This window comes from Nuphar pumila, chromosome 2 (assembly GCF_984573655.1).
Source record: "Nuphar pumila chromosome 2, dmNupPumi1.hap1.1, whole genome shotgun sequence".
In the NCBI taxonomy this organism is placed as follows: domain Eukaryota; kingdom Viridiplantae; phylum Streptophyta; class Magnoliopsida; order Nymphaeales; family Nymphaeaceae; genus Nuphar; species Nuphar pumila.
Window position 1 is genome coordinate 33,773,102 of NC_143250.1, and position 27,942 is coordinate 33,801,043.

The following is a 27,942-nucleotide window of genomic DNA, read 5'->3' on the forward strand; positions in this document are numbered from 1 at the left end:
AACCGAGGAATGTTCGTGACATCAGAAGTTTCCTTGGATTAGCTGGATATTATCGAAGATTTATCCAATACTTTTCCAAAATCTCTCTCTACCTATGAAGTCGTCGATGAATACGATCACGAAGGTGTCCAAGAAATGTTTGAACACCCTATTCATGAGTTTCATAAACGTTGCAGGAGTGTTAGTGAGTCCAAAGGGCATGACCGTAAATTCGTAATGCCCGTACCTGGTCCGAAAGGCCGTTTTGGAGATATCATCTCCCTTAATTCTGAGTTGATGGTACTCAGATCTAAGGTCAATCTTTGAGAAGATCTTGGCCCTCTGCAACTGGTCAAACAGATCCTCGATGCGTGGCAACAGGTACTTATTCTTTATTGTCGCCTGGTTAAGCATCCGATAATCGATGCACAACCGCAATGATCCGTCATTTTTCACGAACAAGATAGGAACTCCCCAGGGTGAGACACTAGGGCGGATGAATCCCTGATCCATCAACTACTGCAACCGCTTCTTGAGCTCTTCGAGCTCGGCTGGTGCCATCTGATATAGAGCCTCAGAAATTGGCACAGTACCCGGCAACAACTCGATGCCGAACTGCACCTCTCGAGGTGGAGGAAGGCCCGACAATTCCGCTAGGAAGACGTCTGGAAAATCTCGAACAACCTCTAAGTCTTCCATCGAGACTTGCGTCGGCTCGGACTGGATAACACTAACCAAAAAGGAAGTGCATCATTTCCTGAGGTAGCTCTGCGCCTTCAGCGACGAAATCAATTTGCTCGCCCGAACGGGTTTCACGATCTTGAATTCCATCTTGGGCATTCCTGGTGGAGATAAGACAATCCTGCTATCTCGGCAGAAAATCTTGGCATGATACTTGTGCAGCCAATCCATGCCCAGGATGACATCAAATTCCGTCATCACTAGCAGGATAGCACAAGCCGGTAAATGCCGATCTGCCAAGATTACGTCCAACTCTGGTACGTAGGCCGCACAAATGGTGTTTTTCCCAATCGGGTTATACACTTTAAGGGTATTATGCAAGGGTTTTACAGGTATGTGCAAAAACTCGGCAAAATTTACCGAAATAAAAGAGTGTGTGACACCACAATCAAAAAGCACAAAAGCCGCTTGGTTAGCGATAAAAAGGGTACCTTGCATTAGGTCGCCCTTGGTCAATTGCTCGGCCTTGGCTGAGTAGACGCATCCCGACGCCCTCCTTTGACCGCTCGCCTGCGGTTGTGGCGTCTGATACTGCTGTTGCGGCTGTGGTGGCCGAGGGAGCAGAGGTGCTCCGCTGGTCTGCCTGGAATCATCAGCCGTCTTTTTGCGGCAATCACGGGCGTAGTGGCCCATCTTGCCACAATACAGGCATCCGCCTGTGTCGAGTGGCCACGCCTGTCCAAAGTGAGATCGCTGGCATCTGGGGCATACGTTGCCAGCCTGTTGCGTGGCTGGAGGGTTGCCCTGAGGCCGCTGACGCTTCGAAGGAGGATATCGTTTCCTTCCTCCTTCGCTCTTTACAGGAAAGAACGGTCGTTTGCCTAGGTCGTCGGAAGGTGTCTTCGGCTCACCACTCGTAGCGGGTGGCCTCCTGCTCTGAGTACTCTTAGTGCGCTCTCAGGCTTCACTCAGGAGGGTGGCGGCAGCAACTGTCGCAGAGAAGGTCGAGGGCATGCTTGTTAGGACCCGATACATGAGTCCCTCCTTCAGCCCCCAAACAAACTTTCCTGCTCGCTCACGATCATCCGCGAACAAGTTGGGGCAGTAGGGTTCCAAACTCTGGAATTTGGCGATGTAATCCGTCAAAATCGAATTGCCCTGGCAGAGCTCCAAGAACTCCACCTTCTTCTTCTCCCTCGCATGAGGCGGGAAGTAGTTCTCCAAGAAAGCCTTTCTGAAAGCTTCCCAAGGAATGGGCGAAATTCCCGGAAACTGCACACCCCGAGCCATGTCCCACCAACTGAGGACATTTTCCTTTAGCCTGAAGGTCCCGAATAGCGTCTTTTTGTTATCGGGCACTGACAAGACCTCAAACACTTGTTCCACTTCCTTCACCCAGTTATCGATCATGTCTGGGTCGGGCTTGCCGTCGAAGGTCGGGGGGTCAAGCTTCAGAAATTTCTCATGCGTCACTGCGGTATGCGGATCGGCTCAGGAACGGGCGCTGGTTCGCTTTGGGAACGAATCTGGTCTCGCATAGCCGCTGCCAGGGAACCTAGGGAATCCATCACTAATCTCCGCTGATCTGACCATTCGTCAGCAGACCTTTCGTTCGAGTTCCTTGCCATCCTTGGAGTAAACAAGGAATATCAATTATTAGAAATTTCAAGAAGCTCGAAACAAGCCAAGAACATAAGTACTATTCATGTTTGACATGAGTAGTTTATGAAAACCCAGCAATGCTGGTACATAAGCAGAGCGTGTCAAGCCACTTACCTTAACAGTGCAAAATACACCTACTAAGCAAGATGAAAGATATACTCACAACGCGATGCGGATGCTCAATGGTCAAGAATCCTTGCTTCCCTTAGCTCTGATACCAAGTTGTAACGCCCCAAAATTTCAAACTTGTAAACCTTTTAGAAAAATAGACAAGAGACTAAAAAGAAATCTCTTTATCTCAGAGATGGTTTATGAAATCAACGGAAGACTATTCTTTTGTTAATTTCAGAAAGGCAAGCTGACAACCTTGGGCGTGTTAGCTAAAAGAACCAAAGCGCACAACCCATGCTACTTGCAAACACTTGGAAAAACCACTTTCATTTAAGAAGTTCTCCAAATAGTACAAAATTCGGATATCCCAAGAAAAATCCGTTACAAAAACCCAAACAATTAGGAAGCGAGCTAAGAGCAGGAAGAAGAACGTCTTGGAGCTATCTTGCTATCGCGCCATCACCCGTGGTGTACCTAATCATCACCTGTACCCATAGAATGGGTTAGTTTCGCGAAAAACTAGTAGGTGCACGAGAGAGACTACAGGAAACTGAATTATGTACATTTAATTTAGTAGGTTACGCAGTTAAAACAGATATGTAGTTAAACAGGTAAGCAATGCACGCAGATAAATAGTGCAAACACGTAAGTAGTGCAAGCGAGTCAGGAGTGCAAGCGAGTCTCACGACCCAACAACCAATGTGAACAGACTTTATGTTCCGATATTACTGGCGTGCGGGTACGCGCAGGCAAAACGTAGAAACAACTGAGACTAGTTCGGGCGTTTGTTATTCTATGTATTTTCAATAAACCAAATAGCTAGTTTAGTCCGCTTCAAAGGGGACGACTTTAGCCGAGAGAGAATTCCCCCGAGGCTGAAAAGCAGTGCCACAGATGCATTCAACTTCTGCAGAAGTGTCGAGCTAACTATTGTAGCCCCTTTTCCCTTAACTCTAATAACTCGGGAGGCCGGATCATTACCCGTGGGGTGGTTGTTAACAACCTGTCCATTGGAGTTTTGTAGCGCTCTGTCCTCTCCCTTGAAAGAACAACCAGAAGCGAATGGGTACGTTAGGGGTTGCTTAACTAACGACCCATCATATGCTGTGGTCTTTAAACCACTCAAGCATCTTGCCTGTGAAGGCGAATGTGAGGCCATTTATGTGATTACAGCATTGTGCATTTAGCATTATTCGAGGTCGCATGACCGTCTCATCCGATCATCGCAATACTAGACGTGTCGTGCACGACTACAAGTACTCTAGGATGAAGGGGGTATATCTCCTCAATAGAAGCCTCGACATGAGTGTTTCACAAAGATGTAATGTTTATCAACTTTACTTTATCTTTTGAAACAACAATACCTTGTGCCAACATTATGCATGCGATTTTCTAGAATCTCATCCGCTATCGGGGTATCTACATGCCTCGCATGAATCAATACCGGCCTCGATAGACGGGATACAGATTTTTCAACAGAACCCCTGCTAAGTAGTTCGCTCGAACCCCAAGTCGTCTGCAGGACTGCATACTCGAAGAGTTAGGATCCTTGCAAGGTATCCATTTCTTTAGACGAGGATGTAACGCTAGCTCCCAACTCAACTCTCGTCGCAAGAGAGAGAGTGGTAGATGTTCCATGCATCCTCCACGAGGATGCCTTCAAGGCATATGCAAAGAGCAAGAACCTGCGCGTCATCTGCAATAACAAGACAATACCAACACATGCAAAAGCAAGAGCCTAGGCGCAGAGCGTGACAGCAAGGTAAAGGCAGTAAGCAGAAGTGCAACGCTAAATCTCGACGTGATGCGTGACAGCAAGTAAAAACTGCAAGAAGGTAAAGGGCAAAGATCGCGAAACTGCGTCCTTGAGTAAAATGCATACTCGTATAAATATATATTTGTATATATATATATATATTTATTTAATGATCGTTTTTAGTTTAATTAAACTTAATTCAATTATCCAAGTCTTTCGTGCAATCTTCCCTTATATTGGAGAGTTACGAGCTTGCTGGCGTCTGCGGATGTACACGATTGACGACTCGGGTCGCGGAGCGCGAGCGAGATCCGTCGTAGCTGCAAACATGCGATATTAACATGCAACCAAGATAAAAACAAAAAAAATAAGGAGAAGACTCAACTTCTCCAATACATAGGGTTGGGGCAGGGCCGAACGACTCTTGCCGCCAAAGAACAGGTACAGTAAAAGAAAAAGAAAAGCAGGGGACCATCGGCCCCTGCTGGAAAAGTACAAAGGCAGGGGCCGCCCCTGTTGGAATAGCAACAACAACAACAAAAAAGGGCAGGGGCCTTCGGCGCCTGCTGGAATAATGAAAAAAGGGCAGGGGCCGATGGCCCATACCAGGAAAATGAGTAACGAGAGAGAGAGACGCAGGGGCCAATAGCCCCCCTGCGACCTTTTGGAGAGGAGGCAAGGGCCAAAAGCCCCTGTCGATTCGCTTAACAGGAAAACGAGACAGGGACCAAAGGCCCCTATCGGTTTCCTTTAAGGAACAGGAGGCAGAAAGGGGTCTCGACCCCCCCCCCCCCCCGGTAGAGACAAAAGGGCAGGCAGGGGCCCCAAACCCCCTGTCGGAACCCTCTTCACAGGCGGCACAACAGGTGGGGCTAAAACCCCCGTCGCACGACCCTTCCCCGTCGTAAACAACCGTCGGGAAGGGGCTTTGCCCCCGTCTGTCAATGACAGGGAAAAGAGGGAGAAGAGGCAGGGAAAGGGAAGAGAAAAAGGGGAGAAAAGCGTACCTGGTGGTCGCCGGAAAGAAGCTCGCTGGAAGGAAGGGGATCGCCGATGTCAGTGGCGGCGGGCTGTTGGGGGTCGCCGGCGTCGGTGACGGTGGACGAGCGAGAGGGTAAGGGAGAGAGACGAGAGAGTAGAGGGGAAAGGCGGTGAGTGGGGTTTCGTAACCCTCCTCCCACCTGCCTCGCTGTCTTAAACGACAGCGAGAGGCGGTGGTCCGGGTCGGGTCCGGATCTGGATCCGGCCCGAATCAAAACAAATTTTTTTTGTTACAGAAAGTCACTACAATCATAATCCACAAAAGGGCATAAATGAAAGAACAAAAAAGATAAAATAATAAACTTTATTTCATTCATATGAAATGCATAAAAGCATTATTACAATAGAGAGGGGGATCACCCCTTATTTATACACAAAGTGAGAGGGAGAGAGAGGAGCTCTAAAGAGCTCCATAGAGTCGTTGGAGCTAGTCCAACAACTCTAATTGTAGCCGTTAGGCTAGCTCCAACCGCTACCTTGACTAGTCAAGATCTAGTTGGATCTTGACTAGTTTAAGGTTTAGTTCAATTTGAACTAGACAAAAATAAAAATACAAAAAAAGAAGAAAGAAAAAGAAAAGAAAATAAATAAAAATAAAAAGAAAATAAATAAATATAGAATATTATATATTATAGTATATATAGTTACATGGATGAATACACTTTTTAACATTTTCAACTTTCCATAATATTCTCTCATGGATTGGTCATCTTACTTGCATGAATGGATCTTATCTATAAATTCCCAAATGTAGGTGGCATCCCTTTGACTATACATTTGTTTTAGAAATGTCCATGCCTCATCAACCCTTTCATAGTTCAAGATGTTGTCACATAGGTCTTGGTTCATGCTATTCATGAACCATGAAACGACCTTAGCATGACCCACTTCCCAATCTCTCAAGGCTTTCTGATAATTGGATATAGCCTTCTTTCTCACTATCTTTTAATGCTTCCTCCTCTCCATTTACATTTTTTGTAAGTACAAGTTGGGATTCTGGAGTTGAACCATCCACTAATTCCCATAGTTCCTTTCCAACAACGAGGAGCCTCTTCATCACCATGGCCCATCTATTGTAGTCAGTGTTCTTAAAACGTGCCTCAAGGAGCAAAAAGCCGATAACACGTTTTTGACAACATTGATTGTAGTTGTTCCCATCGAATTTGATGAGGACGATGGTAACAACCTCTTTGTCCGCCACAAAGATGAGGAGAAAAGAGAGGAGGCAGAAAAAAGAAAGATGAGGGATGCACAAGCAAGGATGACACCACGAGCACCACGAACACTTGAAGGAGAGAGAGTGATACACGAGAAAAGGCAGCACCTATGATCACACAAGCACCACACACACTTGATCACGAGCACCACAATTCCAATAGCAAAGTCCCAAGAGCCGATGGCTCTGATACCATGTAATGAATACTCAGGGATTCAATGATACAATGCCTACTAAGGGCAAGAGCATAAACAACCCACAAAGGGGTACTTGTAAGAGGAACAAGAGCAAACACTTTAATAAATAGATATATTATTCATAAAAAATGCATAACATCCAAGGGGACAAGGTGTCCCTATTTATATACAAAAAGGAGAGCCAAGAGAGGCCATTATAGCCGTTAGTCCAAAAGACCATAAAGCCCCTAACAAAAAGGTTAAAGGCAAAAATAAAAAAAAGGAAATAAAAATATCAATTCTGCACCTAATGGCAAGACCTATTACATGTGTAGAATTACAAAAATACCTCTAGAGAGTATTACCTATTACAAGAGAGACACACACACAAATATATATACATATATATGAGAACTGAACATATTAGGTCCCATTTCTTGTTCTGCCCTGTTCTGCCCCATAGTTTTGAAGTGTTTTATGATAGATCTGAACTGTTAGATGTGTTTAGCATGCTCGATTTAGTGGGAATCGACTCTTGGATCATGTTTTTTGACGAAAAAACATGTTTGTATGAGCGGGGATGGATCACAAGAAAAACCTGTATACAGGTCAGATTCCGGTGATCCAAAAGCCGGTTCCCACTAAACAAAACCTATAGATCACATCTATGGTGTTAGATGTGAGAAAAAAATGCAAAAACTGACAATTTTTGAGGGGGCAGAACGAGAAGGTGGTATATATATATATATATATATATATATATATATATATATATATATATATATATATATATATACTTTAACACTTCTTAGGCAATATGTTAGAGCATTATTCTTGGTTATTTTTCCCTTTTCGGGCAACGGATGTTAAGGCAGATTCCCCCTACATCCATTAAGAATGTCAGGCTAATGTGTATTTCTGAGGTGTCTATTCTGTTTTTGGTACCTTGCAAACGTAATCATAGCTTGTCTTTGTGTGTGAAATTATGGACACATGATGTTAACATCCTTTTTTTTCTTGGGCTCTAGAGCTGTTATTAATACCAATAATATATGGGACTGCAGGGTCTTGTGACTGAAGAACGCAAAAACATTGATCCTGATGCTTTGCCGTTTGCTAAAAAGCTGAAAGAAGTGAGCCATCAAGGCTTGCGAGAGGGTGCAAGTCTCATTGAAGTGGTAGGCTCTGTTATTTTTCTTATGTTAGAATAAAGGAGATGTTTCTTATTAGCCAAGCAAATTGCAATTTTGAGAAAAAATAGTTCTCATAAAGTTGGGTGCATGCCCTTGGTTCTCTTGAAGCATTGAGATCGGCAGCAAACCATTACACAATGCTGCTTAATTAAAAAAATAATGTTGGAGCTTCATTTATGTTTTAGTTTAATTCCTTTTGTAAAGGAAATCCCTGTTGTAAACTTAATTTCATTGTTTATGAATATTATTAATTCAGTGATGCACTTTAATCTATCCCTCTGCATAGAGCTGTTCCCTGAGAACACCGTGGGGTTTGGGTCCCATCACTGATCTCAAATATTCATGTGGCTGGTATTAGAGGACAAGATTCACACCCAGAAAAAATTGATGAGGAAGGGTATCTAGCATGCAAGTCGAGGCATTCTTTGTGCTCAGGCAGAAGAATCAACAGATCATCTTTTCTGTAGTTGCACATTCTTTCAGCAACTCTTTGGTCTTTCTTGGGCAGAGCTGGTTATGGATTAACAGAGACTGCATGTACAAGATAGCCCCTTTTAGGACCTCAATTGACGAGTGGCAAACATGGAAAATTACTTCGGAAATGTTGGCTAGTAACAATGTGGTGGGCTATCTGGAAAGAAAGGAATAACAGAACATTTGTGAATCGTTACTTTGCAGGCTGTAGCAGTTCACAAACCTGTTATAGCTGGTGTCTTTTCTCTAATGGCTATCAAAGGCTGGGCAATGATCCTTTATGGCTGAATTTTTTTCAGGATTCATCTTCTTCTGGCAACTATATGTTGGGTGACAACTTCCAACCAATATGTAGTCTATTTTGTGCTGTGTATCTCTGTCTATTTGCTTTAACAAATTTTTTTCTTTATTACAAAAAAAAATCTCAGTGATGCTTCTTTGCATCCCTTTTATTTAATATATTAGGCTTGGTTGGATTCTTGACCTTGAGTCATTATCTGTGCCTTGTGACCTGTAGTTCTATGCTGAACTAGTTTTCCATATCCAGCTAATAATTCATCCTGTGGCCCAAAGATGTAACGATGCACGTGCATGCACACGTGTATGTATGTATGCATCTGAATCTTTATATACACATCCTTTTATGAGTTGAAGTTCCATAGTACTGATAGATGTACATATGGATGTATTGATCTCCACATACATCAGGAACTTGCATTTTTCATCCCATAGCCCTTATGGCCATGCTAGGTTTTCTTATAATTTTATGTTAGGCTTGCAGTAAATAACTAATAAAGTGAGCTAACTAGCTTGCCGTGTGTGTGTCCATTTTCAATGGTAAAGCTGGAAATACTGTAGATGATTGCTTTCGAATCAGCTGTTCATGGTAGACTACATAAGTATGCACAAATTTAGAATGTAAATCCTTAGAAAGGCAAGTCCAAGCTGACTTATTTCAGAGGGAAAAACACACAAATATCAAGTAGAAAAAAGAAAAATAATGCATTCAGGAGAAAGAAGGAAAAAGCAAGAGTCTAATCTGTAAGACAATAACTATGCCACCCATTATATAAGTAGCGTGTACGTATTTCTCAAACCAAGAGATACAGGGAGGAAGTGAGTGAGGGAGGGAGAGGAATGTTGATTTCAATTTGGCTGCTAGAACCTTGTGACTTGGTACTTGTGGCCCAGTTCATTGGCTATTAAATAGCTAGTCTACGAACTATGAAATAGCTAGTTTATCAAACCCTATTACCCTCTTTTCTGCATATTGCTAGGTTAGTAACAGTTCATTCTCTGATCATTCTAGTTATTGCTTGAAGATGCGCTATATGATTGATAGATATGTACACATAGAAAGTATAAACATGGCGTGCTTTTCTCATGTAGTCCATCTAGTTAAGTGCTTTACATTAGGAAAGAAGTATGGTTGCTAAAAGGTGCTTAAACATGGGTTGAGCTGTTTTGTCATTGTTGTGCTTGGAACCTGTTTCAGCATTTTGGCTACAGGTTCCACTTTCCTTTTCATATCCTCCTTTTCTGGGATAATGTTCTGCTCTTGCATGTGGTTTATATGATTTTCAGAGTGATACATTTTCTGTTTAGGATAAAACATGTAGTTTTAAAGTTATTCTGAGAAAGTTTTCTAAGCATTGATGTTATTTTACAAAGTTTGCTTCTGATATGGAGGCTTGATTTCATGCCCTGATGTCCCCAAGCAGTTTACGTTATGGTTCAATTTAGTAATGGTGAACTGTTCTGTGATAACAACTAGTTGGTGCTCTAATGTATATTATTATGAGCGGGCATGTTGTTTATGAAGTTCGTTGGTTTTAAGTGGCACCTATGTCTCTTCATATGACCACCATCCTTGAAATTACTGGAAGATTTATGTTTATTTTCTTGTGACGTCTGATGCTGACAATGAGTTTGAAGATGCTACTATGTCTGCCCACCACTGGTTTTTCTGTTTGTTACACTAGTAATATTTATTCTCTTCTTGCAAAGATGCATAAAAGAGCTTTTTTCTCCTTGACCGAAATCAAGTATCATGCTGTGACTTTTACTTTTAGTGGGCAGGGAGTGGATAAGTTTGTCGAATCCTAAAGAATGTTGGTTGTAACGCCCCAAAATTTCAAACTTGGGGACCTTTTAGAAAACAGGTAAAAGATTAAAAGAAAATCTCTTTCCTTTCAGAGTTTGTTTATGTAATCAACAGAAGATAATTCTTTTGTTGAATTTAGAAAGGTAAGCTGACAACTTTGGGCACGTTATCTAAAAGAACCAAAAAGTACAAAATTCAGATATCCAAAGTACAAAATTCGGATATCCAAAGGAAAACCCGTGACAAAACCCAAAAACGTTCAGGACGCGAGCTAAGAGCAGAAAAAAAGAAATCTTGAAGCCATCTTGCCATCGGGCCATTGCCCGTGGTGTACCTAATCATCATGTGTACCCATAGAATGGGTTAGTTTCACAAAAAACTAGTAGGTGCACAAGAGAGACTACAAGAAACTGAATTAAGTACATTTAATTGAGCATGCTAAACAGTTTAAAGCAGATCAACAATTAAACAGGTAAGCAGTTCAAAGCAAGTAAGCAGTTCAAAGCAAGTAAGCAGTGCGACTGTCAAACGCAGCATGACAATTCATTTGATCGTAAGCTGTGAACTACCATGCAACAAGTTTGTTTTCGTTCCTTGAACGGGGTCTCTACATTTAATCATTATAAAGTCATCGTTTGTCGCTCTCAATATTCCTAACAAACTCTTTGTCCAGAACAACCTTAATTTATTCTCATATCTCAAGGCTTTACGCGACCAACTATCACCTGTTATGACTCACTTAAGGCGTCATACTTCTCAAAAGCCCACCCTTCTATAGAAGGTCCAAAACTGTAAACCCCATACAACAAACAACAACAACTACGCCTTCATCCCAAAACAATTGGGGTCAGCGATATGAACCAAAAAAGAAATTCATTTTGGGTCTTCTACATGAATCCTTTTCCTCCAATCATTTCTATCCAACGCCATGTCCTCGGTGAGGTTCAAAGCATTCATATCCTTTCCTATCATCTCCATCCAAGTCTTCCTAGGCCTACCCCGACCTCTTTTAACTAATATATTTTCCCATTTCTCCAACCTTCTAACTGGAGCATCATTAGGCCTTCGCCGAATATGTCCAAACCACCGTAAACGATTCTCTCGCATCTTATTTTCAATGGGTGCAACACCTACCTTCTTATATGTTCCAAGTGGCTAACCTAATTTTATGGTCTTGGACTAACTTCTTTACCCCCACCCGTCCAACAAAGTGAGGGAACCCTTGCCTATTTGACACCACACCCGGGCGCCGGTGTGACGCGTCGCTTCTGGGCGACGACCTAGCAACCCTTGCACATTTATCACTGCCTCCGGGCCTAGAGAGTACAGCGCGTCGCTCAGTAGGGAACGCCCCAACGAAATTCTCATATTGGTTCATTTTCATAGGATATGACAAAGTTTTTATGCTGGCTGTCACAAGCCTACCGCAACCCTCCTCCTTTATCCGGGCTTGGGACCGGCAGTGTATAACTACACAGGCGGAGTTAAAACTGTAAACCCCATATAAAAAAAAAATCTGTTTGGACACGGGCCGGGTCGGGTCCGGACCCGACCCGAGCCCCTTTTTATTTTAGGGTTTTAAAAAAAAAAAAACCCGAGCAGTCGGGCGCCGCAACCCCCCCTTCTCCCCCCTTCGTTTCCGGGCTGGATAGGGAAACCCATCGAGGGTTTCCCCATTCAGGTGCCCCCCCTGCGCCTTTAAGAGAGAGGTTGGAGGGCGAGGGGAGTCTCGCCTATCTCTCGCAGCCCTCGTCCCTCCCCCTCCGCGCCGGTCTCCTCCTTGCTGCGCACGCCGCCGACGCCGGCCACCACTCCCAGGTACGCCGTTCTCTTCTCTTCTCCTCCCTCTTCTTTTCCTCACCCCCCCTCTCTGTCACCTCGCCGGGAGGCCGGCAGGCTGCGCACAGCCTTTGCCGTGCCCTCCTGCCTCTCCGGTAATCACCGGAGGGCCGACAGGTGGCCTGCAAGGCCCCTGTCGTCCCCTCTTCCCTCTGGGGTGCGCCGGAGTGCCGGCAGGGGACCAATGGCCCCTGCGACACTCCCTCACCTCTGTGGGTGATAGAAAAACTGACGGGAGGTCGGTTTCCCTCCCTGTCACCCCCACCGCGGTCTCTCTTTCGGCAGGGGTCAGTTCCCCTGCCACCTTTCGACCACCTTTAGGCAGGGGCAATGCCCCTGCCGCTTCTTGTTTTTTCGGCAGGCGGGGGCTCGCCCCGCTGCCTCTTGTGTTCTGGCGCGCAGGGGTAGTGCTCCTGCCGCCTTCCTGTTTAGACTGGCAGGGGCAATGCCCCTGTCGCCCTTTATTTTGTTGGGCTGGCAGGGGCTCACCCCCCTGCTGCCCCCTGGCTTCTGGGAGGGCAGGGAATACCCCCTGCCACTCTTCTTTTGCTGTGAGCCCCTGCCACATAATTGTTATTGGCAGGGGCTGAGCCCCTGCCACTTTCATTTTGCCTGCACGGGCTCAGCCCCTGCCACTTAATCGGTTCTGGCAGGGGCTCATCCCCTGCCACTTTCATTTTTCGCAGGCAGGGGCTCAGCCCCTGCCACCTAATCGGTTCTGGCAGGGGCTCAGCCCCTGCCACTTTCATTGTTGCCGGCAGGGGCTGAGCCCCTGCCACTTTCATTTTCGCAGGCAGGGGGCTCAGCCCCTGCCACTTTCATTATTGCAGGCAGGGGCTGAGCCCCTGCCACTTGGCTATTGCTGGCAGGGGCTGAGCCCCTGCCACTTGATTGTTCTTGGCAGGGGCTGACCCCCCCTGCCGCCTCGGTATTATTTTCGACAAAGGGCTCAGCCCTGTCACCCCGCGGCTGTCTGCAAGCAAGGGCTCGCCCCTTGTCGTTTTTTTGATTTCGGCCAGCAGGGGCACACCCCTGCTGCCTCTCTTTTTTCATGTAGGCAGGCTTGTTCCTTCTATTTTTTTCGCATGACAATTAACGTAGCACTGTTGCAGACCTCGCATCGGACCCCTCGCTCTGGCTCCGCGGCCCGAGCCTCGTATCATCTACACGCGTAGACGCACGCAGCTACACGACATCCCGAGGTAGGGGAAAGTCGCACGAATCGTATGTATGAACAAAATAAAATAAGACTTCTGAGATAGAATAGTTATTTTGCATACTTGCGTATCTGAAGAAATATTGACTGGTCAAAGTTTACTCTTTGTGATTCTTTTGAAATTGCATAATGTAAATTCTTTGGGTAGACTCATCAAGTAGTTTAATTGGCATGCCTGTTTACGTGTAAGATTACTTAACTGATAATTGTCTATTTTGCATGCTTATTCCTTTGAAACTGCATACTTAAGGTAGATTTTGTGAATAGACTCAGAATGCACTGCAATTGCTATTGTAATCGAACCTTAAGGCAGGTACGGTATGAATTTTATGTAAGAACAGGGAGTGTATTGAAGTGTGAAATTTACACTTTATTGATTTTGATGTGATAATATCGGCCTCCACAGGCCAATTGCTCAGAAAAAGCAAAACATGTCATGTAGGAACCAAAGAAATCATAAAACATTATCGTAGTTGTACCTCTAGGAAGGTATGATCGTACTTTTGGACAAGTACGTCCCATGTGGGTTACGATGGTGGGTTGATGAGGTTGTAGCAACCTCGATGAGTGCAATTAGCACATTGCTGAGATCACATAAATGGTGACCATTTCGCCTTCACAGGCAAGATGCTCGAGTGGGTCTAATGGACCAGAGCATGTAGGATGGGGCGGCGGTTAAGAAACCCCCGTCGTACCCATCCGATCTTCATGGTTCATCAAGGGAGAGGATGGATGGTACAAAGACTCCGATGGACAGGTTGTTAACAACCACCCCACGAGCAAAAGACTCGGTTTTCCCCAGTCATCGGAGTTAGGGGAAATGGGATTACCATAAATTATCCTAGGCGGTAACTCCCAGGCACTTCTGCAGAAGTTGGATGCATTCATGGGCCACGAATGCCTTTGGGGATTTACTCTCTTGGTCACTGACCGTCCCCTTAGGAGCGGACTCAGTCAGCCATCCGGGTTAATGAAAACACCTGACATAATAAACCCCCGGATCGGTCTCGGCTGTTTCTACGTTTCGCGTCTGTGCGTACTCACATGCCAGTTAATATCATAATTTAAAGAATATATTCATGATTAGATATAGATGACTGATACTTACATTGCTTTTCTTTGCACTTATTACATTTGTTAAAATAGACTACAACTGCTTTAATTACTTAAATATCATAACTGCTTATCTCATGAATGTCCTATTTTATTTTCATTCTACTTATCTGTTCGTGCACCTACTGGTTTGTTATGAAACTGACCGATTCCATGGGCAGGTGAGGAGTAGGACTTTACTGGCAGCCGATGGCATGGTGCAACATGGATCAAGATTTGTCTTCTCTCTGCTGGCGGCTTGGCTCTGAGACTTTTTGGAGTTTTCTTAGATTTATTGAACTTTGGAATAAAATGCTCATTTTGTAATAAACTGCATATTTTAATCTATTGCCTTATTTCTTAAATTCCTTTAAGTTGTTGTACATGTGAATGATGGTTTTTCAGCTAACGTACCCAGAATTGTTGACTTGTGTTCCTTTCTAAATGTCTTCCGCTGTTGTTTTTAAATATTAAACTTTAAATTTTTGAAAGGTTTTTCGATAAGGTTTTCGAAATCACAAGTCGAAATTTTGGGGCGTTACAACTTGGTATCAGAGCCAGATCATAAAGAAGTGAATCTTGACTATTGAGCATCCCATCGCGCTGTAAGTAAGTCTTTGATATTTTATAGCATGTTTAGACTGAGTTATGTTCTTGTTATTTTCGTAATACCTTTGGATAGATGGACCCGTTTACTGGTTCTAATGGTAGTCGCGGTAGGAGCACGCGTAGTGTACGTGGCCGTTCTGTAAGGGAGAGGGGCGGACGTGAGATGTTCGGGGCTGGTTACTGGGCTAACCGCCCTCCTCTACCCATTTTTACGGATGAGCAAGGCTTCTCACTACCGATCGCCTACCAGATACCCTTGGCAGCAGCGTGGGCTGAAGTGCATGCTCGAGAAGGTGGTTTCGCGCCTTCACACATTCGGGTGCACCATCAGATACCACAGGAGTCATCGGGAGATTTTGTTCCCCCTGAGTTAGCTGAGGAGTGCAGTTTCTGCGGAGAAATTGGGCACACCGTGGATGCTTGCCTCCACAAGGCTGAGCATGACGGCAAGATCGCAATTTCGACTGCAGGCGAGCAACCGCCCCCTCCAGCTGACCCAGTTGGCGGTGTATCACCCACATACACACCTGCGACGGATTCTTCAGATTATAGTCTTGACTCACCGGAATATACTCCGGCGACGCCCCTTTACGGGCAGGAGCCCTCCTACGATGAGCCACTTCCCTTCACCCCTAAGCGCAGATTCAGGCGCACAGGCAATAGAAGGGAATATCTTAGGAAGTATTCTAGTCGTCCCTAAGGGGAGGTAGCACTTACCCAGTTTTGTTGGAGTCTGTGAACTCATTTATAATTATAGAATAGAACTTTTGCTCATGTACCAGCACAGCTGGATTCTAAATAGTTGACTTTCCTAATAAAGATTTATGTTTTTGCCTTTGCTTCTATACTTATGCCTACTTGTACGTCTTCAGTATTTTTGACTTTAATCTTGATTGCTTTTTAAGGATGGCTGGAAACTCAAGCCACAACATGGCCGATGAGTTGCGTGAACAGAGGGGATTCATGATGGATACCCTCAACTCCTTAGCTGAGGCGATTCGTAACCAGGGTCGCCCCCATCAGGATCCAGGTTCCCTTGTTGGGAATGCACCAACCGCCACATATGAAAAATTTCTGAAGCTGGACCCCCCTACTTTCTCGGGCAAGGTTGATCCTGAGTTGGCGGAGAGTTGGGTTAAAGAGGTGGAATGGGTGTTCCAAGTGTTGTCCGTTCCTGATGATAAGAAGACAATGTTCGGGTCCTTTCGTTTGAAGGACGACGCTCGCGAATGGTGGGACACTACGCGGGAGGTGCAGTTTCCGGGTGCAGAGGTGATTCCGTGGGAGGCCTTCCGAAGGGTTTTTCTCGGAAACTATTTCCCTCCTCATGCGAGGGAAAAGAAGAAGGTGGAATTTCTGGAGCTGTGCCAAGGAAGCTTAAGTTTGAACGAATGTATCGCCAAATTTCAACGGTTGGAGCGCTATCGTCCTCACCTATTTGAGGATGATCATGAGCGGGCCGGGAAGTTTATTCGCGGACTGAAGAAAGGACTCAGGCATAGGGTTCTCACCAGTATGCCCGCGACTTTTTCTGCGGCGGTAGCAGCAGCCACCCTACTGAACGAGGATTGGGAGCGTTAAAAAAGTGTGCAAGCCAAGAAGTCAACCGCGTCAGGTGGTGAGCAGAAGAAGACCTTTTCCGGCGGCACAGGGCAACGACCACCTTTTCCAGTGAAGACAGAAGGAGGGAAGAAACAGTTTCCTCCAGCAAAGCGCCAACGACAGCAGGGCAACCCACCGTCCAAGCAACCGTCGGGAGATAACTGTCCCAGGTGCAAGAGGCCTCATGTGGGACAATCTTGTCCGCGGGACACTGGCGGATGCCTGTACTGTGGCAAGATGGGCCATTTCATACGCGACTGCCGGAAGAAAGCAGCAGATGACCTCAAGCGAACCGGCAACGTATCTCAGCCTCCTCGACCACCTCATCAGCAGCAACAGCGAGCACAACCAAGCAGTGGCAGAGAGCCGGGCCGAGTTTATGCAGCCGCGGTCGATCAATTGACCAAAGGGGATCTCGTTCAAGGTACCATTCTTGTTGCTGATCAAGCAGCTTTTGCACTCTTTGATTGTGGTGCTACGCACTCGTTTGTGTCAGAAAAATTCGTAAAACAATTACATATAACGGTAAAAACGCTTGATAATGCTTTAGACATGTATAACCCCGTTGGGAAGAACACAATTTGCACCACTTTCATACCTGAATTGGACGTAGTTGTGGCAGAGCGGCACTTGCTGCTTGTGCTATCTTGCTGGAGATGACTGAATTTGACGTCATCCTAGGCATGGATTGGTTGCACAAGTATCATGCCAAGATCTTTTGCCGTGATGGCAAGATCGTTTTATCACCTCCAGGCTCTTCGAGAGTAGAATTCAGAATCCCCAGACCTGTTCGAGCAAGCCGGATGATCTCGGCGCTTAAGGCACAGAACTTCTTGCGGAAGGGATGCACTGCCTTTTTGGTTAGTGTTATCCAATCAGATCCAATGTCCATTCCCATCAGTGAGCTAGATGTTGTTCGCGATTACCCCGACGTTTTTCCTAAAGAGCTGTCGGGACTTCCACCGTCTCGTGAGGTAGAATTCAATATTGAATTGCTACCAGGTACGACACCAATCTCCAAAGCACCCTACAGAATGGCGCCAGCTGAGCTTGAGGAGCTGAAGAAGCAGTTGCAGGAGTTGTTGGATCAGGGATTCATTCGCCCCAGCGTTTCTCCTTGGGGAGCTCCTGTGCTCTTCGTGAAGAAGAAGGACGGGACTTTGCGGTTGTGCATCGACTATCGAATGCTCAACCAGGCCACAATAAAAAACAAGTACCCATTGCCGCGTATCGAAGACTTGTTCGATCAGTTGCAGAAGGCCAAGGTTTTCTCGAAAATCGATCTTAGGTCTGGATACCATCAACTCAGAATTAGGAATGAGGATATTCCTAAGACGGCCTTTCGGACAAGATACGGACATTACGAGTTCACAGTCATGCCGTTCGGACTGACCAATGCCCCCGCAACCTTTATGGACTTAATGAATATGGTGTTCAAGCCATTTTTGGACACCTTCGTGATCGTGTTCATCGACGACATCTTGGTGTACTCAGAAAGTCGAGAGCAACATCGGGAGCACCTAGCAATTGTGTTGGAGACCTTGCGAAAGGAACGTTTGTATGCCAAGTTCTCTAAATGTGAATTCTGGCTCGAGGAAGTTATGTTTCTGGGACACGTTATTTCTAAAGAAGGAGTGTCCGTAGACCCTGCTAAGGTGGAGGCTGTACTTAGTTGGCAGCAACCAAAGAACGCACGTGATATCAGAAGTTTTCTTGGACTAGCGGGTTACTACAGAAGATTCATTCAGGATTTTTCTAAAATTGCGCTACCCCTGACGAAGTTGCTGAAGAAAGAGGCTAAATTTTTATGGGACGAGAAGTGCGAGGCGAGTTTTCAGTTGTTGAAGGAGCGACTTACCAGTGCTCCTATTTTGACCTTACCTTCTGGTAAAGGCGGATTCGTGATTTATACCGATGCCTCTGGGTCAGGCCTAGGGGCTGTGCTGATGCAGAATGGGAAAGTGATCGGGTACGCTTCTCGACAACTTAAAATTCACGAGAAGAACTACCCAACTCACGATTTAGAGTTAGCTGCAGTGGTGTTCGCACTGAAGATATGGAGACATTACTTGTATGGGGAGCAGTTTGAAGCATTCACCGATCATAAGAGCCTTAAGTACCTATTTTCGCATAAAGAATTGAACATGAGGCAACGGCGTTGGCTTGAATTCCTCAAGGATTACGACTTCACCCTCTCCTACCACCCAGGAAAGGCGAACGTCGTGGCTGACGCTCTCAGCCGCAAAGCACCGGAAATTTCGATAAATGCTTTATTTGCTGGATGGAGGTTGGTCGAAGACCTAGCCTCATGGGAACCTTTCGCAATCACTCAAGGTTCAATCGGTTTATCCCACCTTGTTGCTCAACCTGAGCTACTTGCGAGGATCATCAATGGACAGAAAACAGATGCACGATACGAGAAGTTGAAGGCTCAGGCGATACTGGCAGATACCCCTTTTCGTCTAAAGGAGGATGGAAGTATATGGTTGAGGGAGCGCCTTTGGGTTTCTGATGACCCGGTTCTTCGAGATGAAATTCTTGCGGAAGCCCACAAGTCTAGGTACACAATTCACCCTGGAAGCACGAAGATGTTCAAGGACCTACAACGCAATTATTGGTAGAATGGTATGAAGCGAGACGTGGCTGAGTATGTCTCGAAGTGTTTAACGTGTCAGCAGATCAAGATCGAGCACCAGAGACCCGGTGGGGTCATGCAGCAGATAGAAATCCCTCTTTGGAAGTGGGAAGATGTTACCATGGACTTTATAGTCGGTCTTCCGAGGACGCGGAGGAAGCATGACGCGATTTGGGTGATCGTCGATAGACTCACCAAGTCGGCTCACTTCCTACCTATCCGTCTCAACCAATCGTTAGATAGTCTTGCTGATCTCTATGTTAGAGAGATTGTGAGATTGCACGGTGTTCCAGTCTCGATTATCTCCGATCGTGATCCTAGATTCACTTCAAGGTTTTGGGGACAACTTCAGTTGGCGTTGGGCACAAAGTTAAAGTTCAGCACTGCGTTTCATCCTCAGACTGACGGGCAGTCGGAACGTACGATTCAGACCTTAGAAGACATGCTTCGAGCCTGTATGATGGACTGGAAGGGAGAGTGGGATTCTCACATCAGTTTGGCGGAGTTCGCGTATAACAACAGCTATCATGCGAGCATCGGGATGGCCTCATACGAAGCTTTATATGGGAGGCCATGTCGATCACCTGTTTACAGGGACGAGGTTGGCGAACGAAGTTTGGAGGCACCTATAGTTTTGCAACACTATACTCAACAAGTGCAGATGATTCGGGAACGACTCCGTACCGCTCAGAGTCGGCAGAAAAGCTATGCAGATAGACGTCGACGAGAGCTTACCTTCGATATTGGCGAGATGGTTTTTGTTAAGGTATCTCCGACGAAGTGCGTATTTTGGTTCGGGAAGAAGGGAAAGCTAAGTCCTAGATACGTCGGACCGTTCGAAATCCTGGAGCGAATCGGAGAAGCAGCTTATCGCGTGGCGTTACCTCCGCAGTATGCTCAGATCCATAATGTTTTTCACGTATCCATGTTGAGGAAGTATGTTCACGATCCATCGCATATCATTCATTATGATGATGTGGACATTAGAAGGGACTTGACATTCGAAGAAAGACCAGTGGAGATCGTCGACCGTCGTGACCAAGTGCTAAGATAAAAAACCATTTCCTTTGTAAAGGTTCGGTGGCAACATCATGGAATTGACGAATGTACTTGGGAACCTGAGAACGATATTAGGGACAAATATCCTGACCTGTATTTTTTATTCTTCAAGGTAATAAATATTTCGCGGGCGAAATTCTTTTAAGAGGGGTAGGATGTAAACCCCATATAAAAAAAAATCTGTTTGGACCCGGGCCGGGTCGGGTCCGGACCCGACCCGGGCCCCTTTTTATTTTAGGGTTTTTAAAAAAAAAAAACCCGAGCAGTCGGGCGCCGCAACCCCCCCTTCTCCCCCCTTCGTTTCCGGGCTGGATAGGGAAACCCATCGAGGGTTTCCCCATTCAGGTGCCCCCCCTGCGCCTTTAAGAGAGAGGTTGGAGGGCGAGGGGAGTCTCGCCTCCCTCTCATAGCCCTCGTCCCTCCCCCTCCGCGCCGGTCTCCTCCTTGCTGCGCACGCCGCCGACGCCGGCCACCACTCCCAGGTACGCCGTTCTCTTCTCTTCTCCTCCCTCTTCTTTTCCTCACCCCCCCTCTCTGTCACCTCGCCGGGACGCCGGCAGGCTGCGCACAGCCCCTGCCGTGCCCTCTTGCCTCTCCGGTAATCACCGGAGGGCCGACAGGTGGCCTGTGTTAAAATGTAAAACTGTACATATATGTATATATAATAATATTATATTATTATTATATATATATATATATATAAATACATTTTTAATTTCTTTCTTTTCTGTATTTTTTTTCCTTTATTTTTATTTTTTGTCTTTATGTCATCTAGTTCAGTTTGAACTAGAATGACTGTTGCTAGTCAAGTCCTGTCCAGACTTGACTAGCAATAGAGCTGTTGGACTGACACAGTCCAACAGCTCTTATAGAGCTGTTGGACTGACACATTCCAACAGCTCTAAATAGAGCTGTTGGACTGTGCCCAACAGCTCTATTGAGTCCTCTTTCAGCTGTGTATATAAAGCGGTGCAGCCCCTCTTGTATTTCACTCCAATGCTTCTTAAGCAATTGGTTTTTCATATCAATAAAGAATACATTTTTATTTTTATTTTGTTTCCAGTTATACCCTTTTTAAGGGTTATGCTTTAGTGTCATTCTTGACACTTGCTCTTGTTAATCAAAGCTCGTGTTTCGAAGATCCCCATTTCATTTCATGGTATCAGAGCCGCGGAAGTACTAAATCTTGAGAAAAAGCTGCCTCGATTTCCGTGCCCGTTTGCAAAAGTGTTCGCCACTTGAAGAGAAGTGTTTTATCACTTCATTGGAGAAGATTTCACATCTTGTTGTATTGTTTTTTTTCTTTCTTTCTTTCTCATTTTCCTTCTTGTTTCTCTTCTATCCCTATTCTTTCTCTCCTTGTAATCGATGGATGACAATGATAAAGTCACCATCATGCCTATGAAACTAAGCGATACGAACTATGTAACATGGGCTTCAATCATGAAGCACCATATATGGGGAAAAGGCTTATGGGGGATTGTGGATGGTTCCGATTCGGAACCTAAGCTATCTCTTACTAAAAAGGAGGGAGATAAAGACGTCCCTCTATCGGAAGAAGAGAAAATCAAGGCTATTCCCTCATACGAGAAGAAATGGAAAGAATGGAGAATATCTCATGCGAAGATAATGTCATGGCTTATCAATAGCGTTGACATTAAAAAATGCTCAAGTCTTGCCAAATTTGATCATGCCGATAAGGCATGGGAATACCTTAAGAATATGTATTCCCTTAAAGATATTGCACACGTGTGCAACCTCCAAGAATAAGTTCGAATGATGACACAAGGAGACAAAACTATTCGTGAATATTACAATGGGTTGTCCGAACTTTGGGAAGAACTTTCCCTTTTAGAACCAAAGTGGCATTGTGCCGAAGACATCGAGCTTCGTCAGAAACAACTCGATGTTGAACATTTTTACCAGTTTATCACTGGATTAAGGCCGGAATTTGAAACCACTAAATCGGCCCTACTTCACCGGGGAAAAATTCCTTCTATTGTTGAAACTATTGAAGAGTTAACAATGGAAGAAAATCGTCTCCGGAAAGGTTCTTTAAAAATTGAAGATGATTCCGTTTTAGCCGTGTCTAGACTAGGGAATCATGTTCGATCATATAGGCCTCCTCACTTTAACCGACAAAATGGTGACTATGATAAGAAGAAAGTTATTTGTCATCACTGTCATGAACCGAGACACTACAGGCCACACAATGTCCCAAACTTAAGGAGCTGAGAGAAAAAAGAGCTACAATTGCTGGATCGGAGCCTAAAGATCAGGATGCACCAGTTTCCCTGGCCCAACTAATGGAGATCCTTCAGCCTCTCATCACAGGTGCCTCTTCCTCATCTGAAGCTTCAACCGGCGCAGCAGCCTCATCTTTTTCTGATTTAGGTAAAATTTCTTGGCTTCTTGACTCTGGTGCATCTTTTCATATGACCCCAAATAATCAAAGTCTATCCAAATGTGTTAAAAATAAAACAAGTGTGTCAAAGGTCTTTACTGCTGATGGGACTTCTCTTGAAATAGAAGGAATAGGAGATTTTGAAAAAATTTATAAAACAAAAATTTTTTTTATTCCAGAAATTAGACATGTTCCCAAATTAAATTTAAATCTTTTATCTGTATCTCAAATTTCTGATTATGGGTGTAATATTTCTTTTTCTTCTCATGGTTGTTGGGTACAGGATCGCCAGTCAGGCAAGCTGATTGGGGAAGGCCATAGAGAAGGAGGACTCTATTACATGGATTTTTTGGAAATGCCGAAGAAAGCTTTTTGTTATAATATTCAAAAAATAGAGTTGGAACTGTGGCATAAGAGACTTGGTCACCCACATATAGCCAAAATCCAACATTTTCCAAATCTAGGGAAATTTTGTAACTCTGAATCATTTGATTGTAAAGATTGTATTCTCGGCAAAATGAAAAGATTACCATTTCAGAACAGAACCTTTTTCTCTTCAAGACCACTTGAATTAATACACTCGGATGTTTGGGGTCCTGCACCAGTAATTTCTAAAGGAGGATTTGTTTACTATGTTATTTTTGTCGATGATTTCTCTCGACATACGTGGATGTACTTTCTCAAACATAAGTCTGAAGTATTTTCATACTTTCAAACTTTTCATAATATGGTTAAAAACAAATTTCAAAATGATATTACTATTTTTCGCACAGATTCAGGGGGAGAGTTTTTATCCACAGATTTTCAAAATTATCTTAAATTGCATGGCATCACACACCAAAGATCTTGTCCTTATACACCTCAACAAAATGGACTGGCAGAACGAAAACATCGCCATATTATAGAAACCACTAGAACTTTATTAATAGCAAATCAAGTCCCTAAAGACTTTTGGGCAGAAGCTGCCTTAACTGCCACCTATCTCATTAATAGGATGCCATCTTCTTCGTTACAAAATATCACTCCCATTAAAAAACTTATGAACATTTCTCCAGACTACTCTAGATTAAGAATATTTGGGTGCAAATGTTTCATATTTACTGACAAAAATGATAAACTTTCCCCTCGTGCGATTCCCTGTGCCTTTTTAGGATATGCTGAAAACCAGAAAGGTTATAGATGTTTTGACTTCAAAAATAATAAACTATATGTGTCTAGAAATGTTTCCTTTCTTGAAAAGGAGAGCTTCTTTGATTTTAGAAAATTAAAAGACGTCACTGAGTACTCCTTTTTGCTAGATCTAACATCAACATCTGATGAATATGACCTTGATTGTAACTTTGATGATGATCCAAGAATTATTGATCTTAATGTTGAAAATGAAGAAGTTCATAGAGATACTAGTATTCAATATTCCATGCGACAAGAGTCTAATACTCCATGTGCACTTGAGAAATATTCTAACATTCCAACTAGACAATCATCCCGAATCTCGAGGCCTCCAGAAAAGTTTGTATCATACGAGTCTTTCTCACCCACATATAGGGCAGTTATTGCATTAATTCACTCATATGAAGAACCATCCACATATTTTCAAGCAAAAAATGATATCAAATGGATAGAAGCCATGAAAGTTGAATTAGATGCACTTGAAAAGGCTTCTACATGGAATATTCAAGATCTTCCTCCAGGGAAGAAAACTATAGGATGTCGATGGGTTTATAAAATTAAAACCAAGAGTGATGGTACTCTTGAAAGATATAAAGCCCGTTTAGTAGTCAAAGGTTATGCCCAAGAATATGGGATTGATTATGAAGAAACCTTTGCTCCGGTGGCTCGTATGACTACTGTCCGAACCTTAATTGCCTTAGCTTCTATCAAAAAATGGTCTATTTTTCAAATGGATGTCAAAAATGCTTTTTTAAATGGAAAGCTAGTTGAAGAAGTATATATGGAACCCCCTCCTGGTCTAAGTATTCCTAAGGGTAAAGTCCTTCGCTTAGAAAAAGCTCTTTATGGACTTAAACAAGCACCAAAAGCTTGGTATGATAGGTTTAGTCGTGTTATGATTGATATTGGTTTTCAATTCTGTTTAACTGACACTGCTTTGTTTATTAAGAATTCTGATGCAGGGATCATTGTGCTTCTTCTCTATGTGGATGATATGATCATCACCGGAAGCGATAAACAGGGAGTTAAAACAATCAAAACACTTCTTAAATCTCATTTTGAAATGACTGATTTGGGCTTGTTGAGATATTTTTTAGGCATTGAAGTTGCTTATTCTCTTAGAGGATATTTATTATCTCAGACTAAATTTGCTTTTGATATTGTTTTCAGGTCTGGTATTACTGATGATAAGAAAGTTGACACTCCAGAAGTTGTTAATGTTAAAATGAAGATTGATGATGGAGAACTTCTTGCAGACCCTACTCCTTACAGACAGCTTGTCGGGGCACTTTCCTATCTATCCATTACCAGACCAGATATAGCACATGCTGTTCATACAGCAAGTCAATTTCAACATGCTCCTACTTCTGTTCATATGGGAGCAGTCATGCGTATTATCAGATACATCAAGTCCTCTCTTTCACGAGGACTTTTCTTATCTTCCTCCTCTTCTCTTGATTTAATTGCATATACTGATGCTGATTGGGGAGGTGAGCCCAATAACAGACACTCAACCACTGGCTTTTGTGTCTTTTTAGGGGAATCATTAATCTCGTGGAGGTGTAAAAAGCAGCAGAAGGTATCTCTCTCATCCACCGAAGCTGAATACAGAGCCATGGCAACCACGACCATGGAAGTAGTTTGGCTCCGACGACTGCTTGCTGACATGGGAGTTGAAGCAACAAAGGCTTCACAAATGTGTTGTGACAACAAAAGTGCGATCTACATTGCCAGTAACAGAACATTCCACGAACACACCAAACACATCGAAATGGATTGTCACTACGTCAGAGAGGAATATCTACACGGGATAATTGATCTGCCATATGTCACTTCAGAATATCAGTTAGCAGACCTCTTTACAAAGCCTCTCGCTGCTCCCCGATTTCACTTTCTCTTAGACAAACTTTCGCTCATTGTACCGTAAGTTTGAGGGGGAGTGTTAAAATGTAAAACTGTACATATATGTATATATAATAATATTATATTATTATATATATATATAAATACATTTTTAATTTCTTTCTTTTCTGTATTTTTTTTCCTTTATTTTTATTTTTTGTCTTTATGTCATCTAGTTCAGTTTGAACTAGAATGATTGTTGCTAGTCAAGTCCTGTCCAGACTTGACTAGCAATAGAGCTGTTGGACTGACACATTCCAACAGCTCTAAATAGAGCTGTTGGACTGTGCCCAACAGCTCTATTGAGTCCTCTTTCAGCTGTGTATATAAAGGGGTGCAGCCCCTCTTGTATTTCACTCCAATGCTTCTTAAGCAATTGGTTTTTCATATCAATAAAGAATACATTTTTATTTTTATTTTGTTTCCAGTTATACCCTTTTTAAGGGTTATGCTTTAGTGTCATTCTTGACACTTGCTCTTGTTAATCAAAGCTCGTGTTTCGAAGGTCCCCATTTTATTTCAGCCTGCAAGGCCCCTGTCGTCCCCTCTTCCCTCTAGGGGTGCGCCGGAGTGCCGGCAGGCGACCAATGGCCCCTGCGACACTCCCTCACCTCTGTGGGTGACAGGGAAACTGATGGGAGGTCGGTTTCCCTCCCTGTCACCCCCACCCCGGTCTCTCTTTCGGCAGGGGTCAGTTCCCCTGCCACCTTTCGACCACCTTTAGGCAGGGGCAATGCCCCTGCCGCTTCTTGTTTTTTCGGCAGGCGGGGGCTCGCCCCGCTGCCTCTTGTGTTCTGGTGCGCAGGGGTAGTGCCCCTGCCGCCTTCCTGTTTAGGCTGGCAGGGGCAATGCCCCTGTCGCCCTTTATTTTGTTGGGCTGGCAGGGGCTCACCCCCCTGCCGCCCCCTGGCTTCTGGGAGGGCAGGGAATACCCCCTGCCACTCTTCTTTTGTTGGCAGGGGCTGAGCCCCTGCCACATAATTGTTAATGGCAGGGGCTGAGCCCCTGCCACTTTCATTTTGCCAGCAGGGGCTCAGCCCCTGCCACTTAATCGGTTCTGGCAGGGGCTCAGCCCCTGCCACTTTCATTTTTCGCAGGCAGGGGCTCAGCCCCTGCCACCTAATCGGTTCTGGCAGGGGCTCAGCCTCTGCCACTTTCATTGTTGCCGGCAGGGGCCGAGCTCCTGCCACTTTCATTTTCGCAGGCAGGGGCTCAGCCCCTGCCACCTAATCGGTTCTGGCAGGGGCTCAGCCCCTGCCACTTTCATTATTGCAGGCAGGGGCTGAGCCCCTGCCACTTGATTGTTCTTGGCAGGGGCTGACCCCCCCTACCGCCTCGGTATTATTTTCGACAGAGGGCTTAGCCCTGTCACCCCGCGGCTGTCTGCAAGCAAGGGCTCGCCCCTTGTCGTTTTTTTGATTTCGGCCAGCAGGGGCACACCCCTGCTGCCTCTCTTTTTTCATGTAGGCAGGCTTGTTCCTTCTATTTTTTTCGCATGATAATTAACGTAGCACTGTTGCAGACCTCGCATCGGACCCCTCGCTCTGGCTCCGCGGCCCGAGCCTCGTATCATCTACACGCGTAGACGCACGCAGCTACACGACATCCCGAGGTAGGGGAAAGTTGCACGAATAGTATGTATGAACAAAATAAAATAAGACTTCTGAGATAGAATAGTTATTTTGCATACTTGCGTATCTGAAGAAATATTGACTGGTCAAAGTTTACTCTTTGTGATTCTTTTGAAATTGCATAATGTAAATTCTTTGGGTAGACTCATCAAGTAGTTTAATTGGCATGCCTGTTTACGTGTAAGATTACTTAACTGATAATTGTCTATTTTGCATGCTTATTCCTTTGAAACTGCATACTTAAGGTAGATTTTGTGAATAGACTCAGAATGCACTGCAATTGCTATTGTAATCGAACCTTAAGGCAGGTACGGTATGAATTTTATGTAAGAACAGAGAGTGTATTGAAGTGTGAAATTTACACTTTATTGATTTTGATGTGATAATATC

At 44.4% G+C, this 27,942-nt stretch overlaps 1 protein-coding gene across 1 annotated transcript in view; it reads left to right on the forward strand.

Annotated features, from left to right (window-relative positions):
- NAD-ME1 (NAD-dependent malic enzyme 1) overlaps positions 1-27,942 on the forward strand; it is a 185,164-nt gene that overhangs the window by 98,905 nt on the left and 58,317 nt on the right. Inside the window, exon 11 of the mRNA XM_089995612.1 lies at positions 7,687-7,800. Coding sequence (XP_089851738.1) covers positions 7,687-7,800 — 114 coding nt within the window. The remainder of the gene's footprint in view (positions 1-7,686; positions 7,801-27,942) is intronic.